We start from the raw sequence: 12,285 nt of genomic DNA on the forward strand, positions 1-12,285 counted from the left end.
CCTGATGCACACAGTCTAAGAACTGTAAGAAAACAGGAGCAAATCCACTACCCTGACAGTTGAGGGTCAGATTACTGCGCTGGCTGAATTTATGACCAAACGAGAGCCATTCCTTCTCCACCAGCATTCGGAAGCCTTCAAGTGTCCTGTAGAAGGGATCACTGAGTAACTGCACCAGAGATACCACCTAGATCACAAGACAGAATATTCTGTGTTATGAGTGACAGAAGTGAGGACAAACCTTTAGCAAATGAATATAAGCATTCAGTAATCTCTTTATTTTTCAAGAAACCAAAAGTTTTCATATAAACTCAATGATAAGTGTTTTATCACATAAAGTATTTCAATGAAACAAAGCAGACAATATTCCACTTGAAAAAGCTTCAATTACATTGAGACTTTATTGCATCTGTAGAAGTAAAACCTAAGCAGCTACAGACTTGGGAGGTGATTATAATGTTTACTACATTTAAATTATGTTTGAAATAAAACCCCTTTTATAATAAACATTTAAAAGATAGTATCTACTACCTCAGCAATAAAAGCATTAAAGAATTGGTCCTGAGGATGACTTTAGAGTTTCTGCCCCAGCCAACTGCAGTCTGTTTTTATACACAGCATCTCAGGAGACTTTAAAATGCAGCACAGCCTTCTTGCACTTGCAGTTATGTATCTCCCCTTTCTACTCCTCATTGTTTGACAATGATTCCAATAATTATGGTCCCATTTTTTTGTGTGCTTGTTTACCTGGTATTATGAGGCTGGCTGCACATGAAGGTTTTATTTAGAATCACAGATTCTGTGTTTTTCTTCTGAATTAGGAAGCAGCAGCATGGACACAATGTATTTATTAAGTCAGATCTTGATTCAATTAATTTATAGTTTGAGGTGACCTGTCCCTGCAGCAGGTGTTACAGGCACTTTGGCACAAATTCAGTTTTCTCCCTGTGTGGTCTCCTAACATTACTTAGAGAAATTGAATGGAAGATAATAAATTTCTCCTGCATTTAAAATGTACAATGTTTTAAATGATAAATGAACAGTTGTGGCAACTTTTAGCCTTCATTCTTACACATGGTCAGGTGCAGGAATGCAGATCTTATATCTAAGCCTTAGAACTGTTAAGACCATCAGGACCTTTGGAATAAATTCATTGTAAGGAACTATGTAATGAAATAAATTGCAAATGAATGCAAGGATTTGTGCCTTCTGGTTTCTGCTCTGCTGCCACAATGCAAATTTATTCATGTCATACCAAATTATCCATCACTTGTATAAAACAGTATTGCCTGGTATTTTTTCTTAATATTTAACTATTTCAAGGTTTTTTAGAGCAGCTTACTTGAGCAGTAATATCCCAGCCATCTTCCAAACAAACCATAACAGAAGAACCATTTTCCAGGAGTTCAGAGATGATCACACCCAGTTGCATTATCCTGTGAAGCTATAAAATATTATGAATGAGTAACAGACTCTAGATAAATCTTTAGATGATATCAATAAATCGAATATTTTCATATTTAAAGATACACGTATAGCACAGAGAAATACATTGATGCAACCGATTAGGCAACAATAAAATGTAACAGTCTAAGGATTTCCATCTGAACTACAATAAAACTAAGGGAACTTTTGAAGATAGGAACTTAAAATATTAAAGCCAATGAGTACTGTAATAAAATAGCTGTCATAAAAAGAAGAATGGGAACAACACAGTTGACAGATTTACAGGAGAGAAATTCCATCCTGGGCTTAACACTAAAATAATTTCCTGTGAAATGTTAAGATTCCAAAAAGTCACTAAGTACTTCAATGGGAGAACCCATGCAAGATATTTACAAGATAATACTACTAATATTTGGTGCCATGGAAGTTGGAAATTAATTGAACAACAACAACAGAGAAACAGTTTAGACAGTTGGGCAGACAGGCTAAAATATATCAAAAGAAGACACTTTAATGATTTGCACTTTAATACTCATTACACAGTGATGCTAAAATAAGTAGGTTAAACAAATTCAGGCAAATCTGGGCAATTTTATCTTACTATGAGACTTCACATCATTAGTACTAAGAAGAAAGATCTATATGATGATTTTACCATTTTTGTATACTATGACAGCACTCTTGGTAAACAACATAATAGGTAATACATAAACAATTCAGTTTTTTCAGAGTGAAATTGTTCTTTGTGCAGCACTGAATATAATCCAACCAATATAAGCAACAGGAAGGGTGAAAGCCTGAAAGAAGGAAGAAAACAGTACAGGAAAACAAATAAAAGATGGTAAGAATCATCTAAGATCATTTATGCAAGGAAAAAAAGTAAGTTCAGAAAGTACAAAAGACACAGGGAAGCAAGAAGAAAATTAAATTGAGGAAAATAAGAGGAAAAAAGATCAACCAAACAACAGTTAAACCCTAGAAAATTCATCCTTATTCATGGCAGTCTGCTTTCTTCCTCTTAAAAAACTATGAATGTTGCTAAGGAAATTGTGACAGAAAAACCTTGACTCTTCTGAACATTCACATAGTCAATTATTTAGAAAAAAACCCAACCCAAACAGACTAATTTCCCTGCATTTTTTATAGGAAAAGACTGGAAAGAGAACCACTTTGAAAAGCAAGCTTGTTTATTCTTCTATGCTTTCTTAGGCAGTAGAATAGAAGAAAGACTGTTTTTTTCCCATCTCTAATGAGGAAACTGATAGGCAGTCCGCTTTTACAGATTCACTGTTAAAATTGCAAACTCTTAGTTCTATAATTTGTGTTCAGAATATAGGGCAGCACTTCAATTTTCTTCTATGCATTCACATTCTTATAAAGAGATAGTCCATACAGTGTTAAAATCAGTAATGTTAAACTTTTATTGCCCAGAAGAGGAAAACATAATACAATGAAAACATTTCTGAGATGACAGATCTATGTTCTTTCATGGGAATAGTAGAAAATTTGCCAAATCAGTCATAAATTAATTTTATCAGTCATAAATTAGCTTTATCACATAAGTCAGATATGACATGATTTAAACCACAGAAATGTGGTTTAAATGTAACAAAGCTAGTGTGTGTGACATTATCTCCTAGTCCTCAGCAGAATGATGCACTCAAAGCAAAAAATGATCCTCTGAAATATGCCAAGGGAGAGTAACTCCAGTGTTACCTGCCCTCCATCCCTGGGCTGCTACAGGGGACACATTTATTTCATCAATTCAATAATGAAATGACATTCAATTAATTTATCCCCACTTATGAACTTGCTCAACCATTCTGTGATGGCAAATGTTCACATGATGAGGAAGTCAAGTCTTTTTCATGCTCTCCCAGCTTTTTCCCTTCCTGAAAACTTTGGTGGCCAGACCCAGCCATGAGCAGCTCCTGCTCTCACCTCAGGGAAGACGTTCCAGCACATTTCAACCAGGAGTGCATTTCCTATGTGTAGTAACTGACATGTTACTCACGAGTAACATGTGAGTAATTCCATGGTTCCTCCTTAAGAAATCAGCATAAATTTCTATTCTGCTTTCTGTGATTAATTGCATTTGAGAAAAGTATATTCTGCAGTGGATTCCAAACATAACAAGCAGCTGTTAAAGCCCATTCACTGTAATTAAAGTGGTTTTAGATTTACAAAGAGCTGGCTTTCCCACATCTTTCTTAATTTGAATCTTGTAAAGTTCACTCCAATCTTGCTTTTGTTTGGTTAATATTTATGTAAAGGAATATGAGAGAGGGAAATAAAGGTACAGATTCAGAGAGAAGAGAGTAACACACACAGAATCCTCTCTTCCCCACAAACACTTCCCCATATCCCACAGCAGATGTTTGCTTGTTTTTTAACTTGTGCATACAAAAACCGGAGTGGGAACACATAGGAAGAGTCAAATATTGGTTTTAAAATCAAAAAGCTCATTTATTGTTCCACATTTCTTTTTCTGATTTTTAAAATATTTTTAATATATATAAAATAAGAAAAATAATTTCAAACCAAGACTATGAATTTATATAGACAGAAAACCCAGTCTCTCCTTGTGTGGGTATTCCATGTTACAAAACATAAATTTTGTTATAAAAATGCCTCCCATATTTGTAAATGTTATGATGGTACTAAAATAATAGCAATGCTTGTGTAATACCAGAATAGGTAGCATGCAAAGTGCTCACAATGAGCAAAGAACAGCTGGTTAGAACACAATAGTCCTCTGTCACAAGAGCTTGGAATTTATTTTGTGTGAGCAGTACTGCACATAGATTATGAGAAGTACCTGTCAGATAAATTACCTGTGGGAACCACTCTGACTCCCCAAGTGCTTTGAGGAATGTTGCCTCAGAGTCAGTAGGAATAGTGCTGGGAACACAAGCTCTCATCAGCTTTTTAAAGCTCGCCTTTGTCTGTCGGATGTCACAGAATTCCACAGGAACAAATTCACAATTCAAAGCAAAATCAAGTTTGAACCCCTGCATGAAAAGGACAACAGCAGATGTAATTTAAAAGGGAAGCATATTTTTCACTGACAGTCTCCTTAAATCCCAAAGTGTTGCCTGCTTTATTGCTAAGTAATTAATTCCTCATGAAAAATCGGTGTAGTTAAACACCTGCCCAGGATAATAAAAAATATAATAAAAATCCTTGCAAAATGTACCACAATAAAGTACCCAACTATAACCATAACAGTAGAGTGTACTGTACAGCAGTCCTATTTTCAATAATAATTAGAATTATTCTAACAGTAATAGTGGTGACAAACCAAAGTTGAATGACAATCTGTTCAGTTCCTCATACACAACATAGTGCACTTCCTTGAACAGTTTTAAAGCCAATCAATAATAAACAAATAAAAAAGAAAATATCTGTATGAAGCACATATGAACAGTGCAGGACACATTCTGGGAGTTCAATAAAGCAGAAAAAAAGTAACCTCCACACTCAAAAAGAAGCCCCATAACTGCAAACCAGCTGAGTCATCTAAACAATTCCATGACATTGAGGGTGTTGTTTGTCTGAATAATCTCGTTGAGCAGCAGCTGAATGGTTTTCCTAGCAGAATTCCTCATGGTTTATTTAACTTACTGCATTTAGCAATAAGAGAGGAGGACTGAATTAAGAGAACAAGTTAGCTGATTGAAAAAAACCCCACCAAAACCCAATGGGTTATGATGAGAAGGATAATATGGAGAACATTATTAGGAGAAACAGTTCTCATGTATGAAGCATCACTGAAGACGTTCATGCCAAACTTTTTGAGTTTTCTTCAGAAATTGCTTTCATTGAATTAAACTTGGCCTGCAAATAATCTTCATTAAGCTCTTTCATAGAATGCCAAGCGAAAATGTAGAAAAGTGAAAGCCTGGTTCTAATTCTGTTTATATTTTGGAATCGTTCAAAAATAAATTCAATAACTCAACAATGGTAGTTGTAATAATACATGACAATAGCAACTGAGAAAAGCAGCACCATTTTGTTAAAATGTTGTATATTTCTGTTTTCCTTATCAACTCATGTGATGTGATATTTAGCAGAATAAAGTAGTTTCTGCTACATGTAGATGCATGACTGAACTCTTCACTTATCATTCATCAAGAAATCAAACAAGTAGAAACAGTAATTATTAGTGGAATACATTAATTTCATTCTATGCAATTGATGCATTATTCTGGTACAGTATGTGTCCTCCATCTCCTGATAGAACATAATTTCAGAAAAAAAATAAATAGTGATGTACTTTCCCAGTACCAATAATGGGTTTTGGACCTTTTGTATTTCAAAAACATGCATTAATATTTTATGTATGTCCACATTTTGAATAAGGAAAATAGAAAAAAAAATCTGTTAAATCTGTTTTTTTAAAATCTTTGAATGCAGATTTTAAAAAAACTGAAAACATTTTCAGAAAACAAGTAAAACTACTAAGAATTAGAGGATACTAGTTTTTCAAACAAATGTATCTAAAATATTAAAATCTATCAAATAATATGTACGAAACTGCAGACATGGTCCTCTTCATGTAATCAGATCAGGAGTTCTGGGTTGGCCTTATTCTCATCAATTTGGCTTGATGTGAGTTTAGTGCTGCCCACAGCAATGAAGGTTTCCTTCCCTGATAACTGCTTCCCCAGCTAACATTTTGTTTCCTTCATATCATATTACCTTGGATATAATTTACTGTTTTTTACAACATGAAAATAATTAAACTCAACCAAATAAAAACTACATTAAACATTAAAAAGAGATTGCCATTACCCGTAACTGAGATTTTTCTCCAAATACGTAGAGGGCTGCTTGTCTTCTCAGAAGCTGACTTTGCAGAAAAGAGCTGCTGCTGTAGGGAGGAGTGTTATCTTTCCCTGCAAGTCTTGCACCAACATCAATGAATGGAGTCTGAGTGTTGATGAATCGGTTGCTTGAACGAAGACTCGCCCATACACCTTCATAAGGATGAAGAATATTTTAAAAACACTTTGTGTGAGGCACTGGGGACCATAATTACTAAGACATATGCTTAAACATGTCACATGCATCCCTCACAGGACATAATTAGCAGCATGTTCTGGAAAGAAATAGATTTTTAACAAAAATTGTCAAAACCATCCTACTGCATTGTTGTTTAACCTCAGACCCTCATCTAACTCTGCACAGTGTGTTCTACTGGAGAGAAAATAGTTGCTGTGATATCACTGATAAATCACAACTTGCAAATAGCAATGTCCATGTCCATGGAAATGAAATTTTTAGAGGGACAGAAATCAGGAAAGTACAGAAATCCCAAAGCCTGCAACAACATGAAGTGCAGTGAGATGTGGAACCATGGACTGCACCTGCAAGCAGCAATTTTGGAATGGCATCACACTGACATCCCAACAGCACTCTGAGTTTGGACATTGTCCACATTGCTGCTGCAGCTCCATTGGCACTGCCAGGGGAGGAACCTCCTACAGCACACAGACATGCTCTAATCTCATCATGCTTGAGTTAGGTTTGGTTAATTTAATGTAAGATAAAGTAGAGATAACCCAAATTACCAAGGCCTGTTTAGTGCTAGAAGAAAAGACAAGCAGTAAGTATTTTTCTGTTTCTTGTACCTCAATGAGGATTTTGTGAGATTGTTTTTGTGTGTGCAATGTGAGGCATGTGAAAGGTATTGGATTCTCAGAGTATGAATAGCACTACTTGAAAATCAAATCCCTTAAAGCACACTAAATTTGGCGTCCAAATGGCAGTGTGAAATTCTTTATCTCAATATGCAGTAAATCAGATTATTACAAGAGACTCTTGTCCATAAATCTGTAAAGCAAGATATCCAAAAGAGGCACCAGAAATACCTCATAGTACTAGAAATTTAGATACTATAGGACCAACACCCACCCCTCTTCAGGAAAATCCAATAATGTGCCTAGTTAACATTTCTTGCACAGAAGAAAAAAGATGCAGATAACAGTAAATTCCACTAAGATAGCTCAACCAGCAAAATAATTTTATTCTATTTTTTAGAAGCAGGATTGGGTTTCTATAAAAAAAAATAATTCCGTATGATAACTCTCAACAGGGACTTGTCTGTACAGTTGAGCTTGTCTGCCTGTCTGGCTGCTAGTCTGAGATGTGAGCAGATGAACTGCAGCAACTGAGAGTGGCTGGCAAGAAGTTCTGAGTCAATAACAGCTCTCAAAAGCTCCCACTTCACAGCCAGCCACTTCTATAAAAAACCTCAAGTAGTAAAGGAGTGCGTTTAGAACAAACTTTTATTCCACGTCTCAGCTACTACATGTGAAATAATAAAGACTTTAGCAAGCAGAAATCACAGCAAACACCTAATAAGAGAAAGAAGTTCTCATTCATTTGGTATGAAAAATACAAGCTCCAACACAGACTGCTGTCCCCAAAGATGAAATGTACAAAAATACACAGTGACACTTTGGAGAATTTCACAAATGCACCCATCATTAGCACTTGTGGCACATCAAAAGCAACAAAATTGGCGACAAATTCATGCAGATGAACACGTTTACCAGCATGGACAGCAGTGATTAAAAGGCCCAATTATGTTTCTATTGTACTTTTGCCTAATAGTTTATTTCTGTTAGCAGACTCTTGCTTTCACTATTTGGGATACACTGTGTTATTATGACTTCCTGCTTTGACAGCAACCAATTTTCCCCTGTTCATTAACATTAATAACAACTATAGAAAGAAATTAATTGACTAGATAATAGTGTTTCTTAGCTATTTTATTAAAGCAGTAGGAACACTAAACTCTTTCTTCCAGAACTGATTTTTAGCTGCTTAAAATTTTCACACGGAAATTTTTCTACATATCACTCTGTGTTACGTCACTGTCACTGTGCACACATTCACAGGGCTAAAAACTTCCAAAATATAACAAATCCACAACACTGAGCTAAAAACCTCAACATTTTGTTAATGCAGAAACAAGGCTTTCTGTCAGTATTGCTTTAGAATGAGTTAAGACATTGTAGCAGAGGATGGTAGAAAAGAATGGGCTTTCAGGACACAGAATACAGTACCTTGATGGACTCTTTCCTTAGTTGCTGATTTGGAATTTGAATGAGTGAAACATTTATCTCTGTACCCAAGGACTGGCAGATAACAGTTAAGACAGAAGGAGGAGGAATGGAATGCACATTGCAGCGAAACACATTGCAGGAGAGAAGAAAAGGGTTACTTATTAATTTCCAAAGTTCTAGTATATATTGCATTTCTTTATAGTACATGATTTATCAGACAGCACAAATCTTAGGCATCACAAGACAAAACATCAATCAAGCCACAAAACCAATATAAAATGGGAAGGAGGTATCCATTTATCAAACAGGAATAATTTCTACTGTCATTGCAATAGCTTTAAACATGTAGCAAAGCCATCATGTCTTTTTCCATAATTGTAATACCAAAGGAAATGTAATGGTTTAATCATTTTGTTGAATAATTTATTGAAAGTTTCTATCCAGTTGAAAGTTAGTTTAATTAAAAATCTCAACATTAGTGCCTGTTATAAAAAACTGGTTTAGTCTAGGGACATTAAGTGTAGAATTTGATGGACTTCAAAATTAAAGCAGAATGCAAGGTATTAGTTCTGTACACCTACAAACATTTTTAAAGGCCTGTGTACAAGTATATAATTTAGAAAACATGTAATATCTATCACAGAAAGAGATCTCTCCTCTTGCAAAAATCATCATTTTCTGTGGGAACCTTATATGTCTATCAGTCATATAGACATATTTGAGCCAATATATCTTTGGCTCAAAACCCACATCAACGTAACAGTCCTTTTAAAACAGATATTCTATTAAATCATGCTCAAAATGTTAATGTTTCCTGCTTTGAAAATAATTCTCTGAGCTGGGTCTGTATTTCTAAATTAAAAATATCCTAGTATTTCTCCAATAGCGAGAAAACTTTTTATTCTGCTAAATTACACAGCAATGCCAGGTAAGAAGTGCTGTTCCGCATTACCACATTACACTTACAAAGTAATATAAAAGGAAAAGCTACGGCTTTTGAGTGAACTTACAATTCTCATGAAAAATATCAACCAAGAAAAGGTCAAGGAATGAAAATATATTATGAAACATAACTATTTGACCAAGTAGTTCAGATCAAAACCAACTTGACTGAGCTTTGGGCAGATGCTTCGTGACAATGTTCCAGATAAAGTAAAAAAATCATACTTGACACAGACACAAATATTCAGAATAACTGATGAGTGTTCAGAACAGTGATGGTTTTTAAAAAAATGAGAAATATGATTCAGGCACTGGAACATGTATTCTAACTTATGTTTTAAAATGGTATGTATTACAAATACGTTGTCTGGAACAAAAAAACTAGAAAATGTGATTTTCTACTGGTGTATCTTAACTGAACCTGGCTTTTGCGGCTTGGTATGTGTGATAATAAACACAAGGAAAGAAAGAGTGGTCCAGAATCCAAACCACAAAAACACTGCTATTGTATTTTGCACAGTGTAGTGTATAATCCATAGCCGCTTGCTGATTCACATATGAAATACATCTAGCTGTGAAAAAGTAGTGAGAAAGTTTGTAATAATGAACTTGAGAACTATTTTAGAGATCTTATATACTGTGTATTTTAGAATGTCTTTTAGAAGAATTGTATCAGCTAATCTAAACCCCCTAGTGTTTACTTCTCCCCAGGGAGATATTCCCTTTCTCTGTTCCCTCTTCCCCTGTCAACTTCTCACCCTCCCTAGGGCTCCCACTGTACTTGTCAAACATTCTCATGTTTCAGCAAACCCTCGTGTATCCTGCTGAACTGTGAACAGACACCTTTCAGATACACAGGGCAGGTGTGGCAGCCATCCAGCAAGACAAGATAACTTCCCTGCCCTCTTCCTGATTACTGCTGAAATTTAGCCAAGAGATTTCAATGTCCAATAAAACAGCACGTCTGTGACCCACTACTGCCTTCAGGCTCCTTTTTTCTTCTTTGAGTAGCAACAAACTCATCCTATCACACTTACCACGACCTCTAATCCTAGAAACCAGCAGCAGTTATTTCAGCAATCCCTTTATCTTCAGAAGACAACTTCCACACAGCCAGCAGCGAGCTTTCCCTGACTTATCTGCAGCAGCTTCACTGCCCCTCAGCACCTCAGGGCTGTTGGTGCTTTTGTGCTGGCACAAGGGGCTGGAACACAACCAAACCTCTGCTGCCAGCCACCAGTACTGCCACTGCTCCAGGGCTCAGGCAACCTGGGCACAGCACCACTGATCCAGCCACTGCAGCCACTGTTCCCTCCTGCTCTCCTCAGCCCCTGCTCTCTCACCCACATCACCAGCTTTATTCATCTTCAGCTACAGGACAGTAACAACACAGTGAGCACAGACCATAAACAAGGCTCTCAGATAAGAAATATGCATTTTGCATGCTTAATGAAAATGCACAGAATTCCCCACTCTTTGGTGATCCTCATGCCCTCTCCTGCCCTTCCTCTCTTCTCTTCTGCCACAATTCTCACATCACTTCCCTATAAATCTCTGAGCATCTTCCTTTCTCCCTCCTTCTTCTGTTATTCCTTCTCTCATTTCCTTAATCCCATCCATCTCTTCTGAAGTTTTTCTCTACAAAGTATTTTTATCTTTCCTCATATGGAGCTGTAGGTTTTGCATCACACAAGATTTAGGTTGGAATGGGCCTCAGCAGGTCATTGTAAATCTAACTAATTTTAGATGAGGTATCAAAAGAGAAAAAAAACAACCTTCAGATGCTTAGAAATAATTGTAAAAGGAGCCTTCAAGGCCGAAAGGTAATAAAGCAAATATAAAATGCTCTTTCTTATGGGATAGATTCATCCATATTTTAACAAACCTGTATTTAAGGAATTTGGTACATTAATGTATGCACATGTTGCACATACAAAATTATATTAATTCCATTTAGAATACAAGTATACAAGTAGATGGAATTCCCCCAAAGAGAATGAAATGTTCTTGTAGAAATGACACTGATGAGCCCTGTAACTAGGAATAACTATTTCCAAAGAATGTACTTTATCTCCCTGTACTTTATACCTACTATACTTGGCCACATAGCTCCCTACTACTTAGAGTAAAATTATTCACAGATTATTTGCAACGTTATGAAGCATCACCTAAGCTTCAGACATGTATTGGAATGATCTGTAATTGCAGATTCTAAAGTCTATTAAATTCTTATATAGAAATATGCATTTTCAGGCCATACACAGACAAATTCAAAATATGGACAAATCACAAATAATTTAGAAACATAATCCCTATCTGAGTGCTTAATTTTTCACTAATTCCATCATGAAACCATCTTTACTTTAATGGTAAGTAAAGGATTTGAACAGAAATTAGATAATATTGTGGACTGAGGCCAATCTAATTTCTGTTGTTTCACAGAGCAATGAATCAATAAAGAGTATAATTATTTTTATTTCACTAACATTTTTTCATAATTTATTACTTCAGATAACAGACTTTGAGCTAGTCTTACTAACCTCCTCGAGCAAAGCTATTGGATAGATTTACATCCAAATGTCCTGGCACTACCTGCTTAAACACAGTAGACATTCTTGAAGCCCTCGTTTCAGTGCCTAAAGTCAGCCAAAAAAAGAATAGAAGATTAAAAATGCTACAGTGTTAACCAGACTAACACTTAATATGACTGATAAAATGCCCTTTTTTTCACCCAATACAGCTAATTCTTGCCAACTTTGTACTTTAGATCTATTTTTTAAGACAAATGCGTACATTTGGCAACAGTATGGAGGTGTTAGATACA

General features: G+C 35.7%; 1 protein-coding gene across 3 annotated transcripts in view; it reads right to left on the reverse strand.

Annotated features, from left to right (window-relative positions):
- The window catches only part of SBF2 (SET binding factor 2), a 235,288-nt gene that overhangs the window by 18,101 nt on the left and 204,902 nt on the right, over positions 1–12,285 (reverse strand). Inside the window, exons 29-34 of one of the 3 annotated variants that reach the window (XM_083863027.1) lie at positions 12,002–12,097; positions 8,520–8,591; positions 6,241–6,425; positions 4,281–4,457; positions 1,343–1,444; positions 2–187 (exon numbers count right to left, since the gene is read on the reverse strand). In XM_083863027.1, the coding sequence (XP_083719153.1) occupies positions 2–187; positions 1,343–1,444; positions 4,281–4,457; positions 6,241–6,425; positions 8,520–8,591; positions 12,002–12,097 (818 nt within the window). The remainder of the gene's footprint in view (position 1; positions 188–1,342; positions 1,445–4,280; positions 4,458–6,240; positions 6,426–8,519; positions 8,592–12,001; positions 12,098–12,285) is intronic. The other 2 variants (XM_083863028.1, XM_083863029.1) reach the window with 2 other exon arrangements.

The sequence above is a fragment of the Zosterops lateralis genome (assembly GCF_965231275.1).
Source record: "Zosterops lateralis genome assembly, chromosome: 6".
Classification (NCBI taxonomy): domain Eukaryota; kingdom Metazoa; phylum Chordata; class Aves; order Passeriformes; family Zosteropidae; genus Zosterops; species Zosterops lateralis.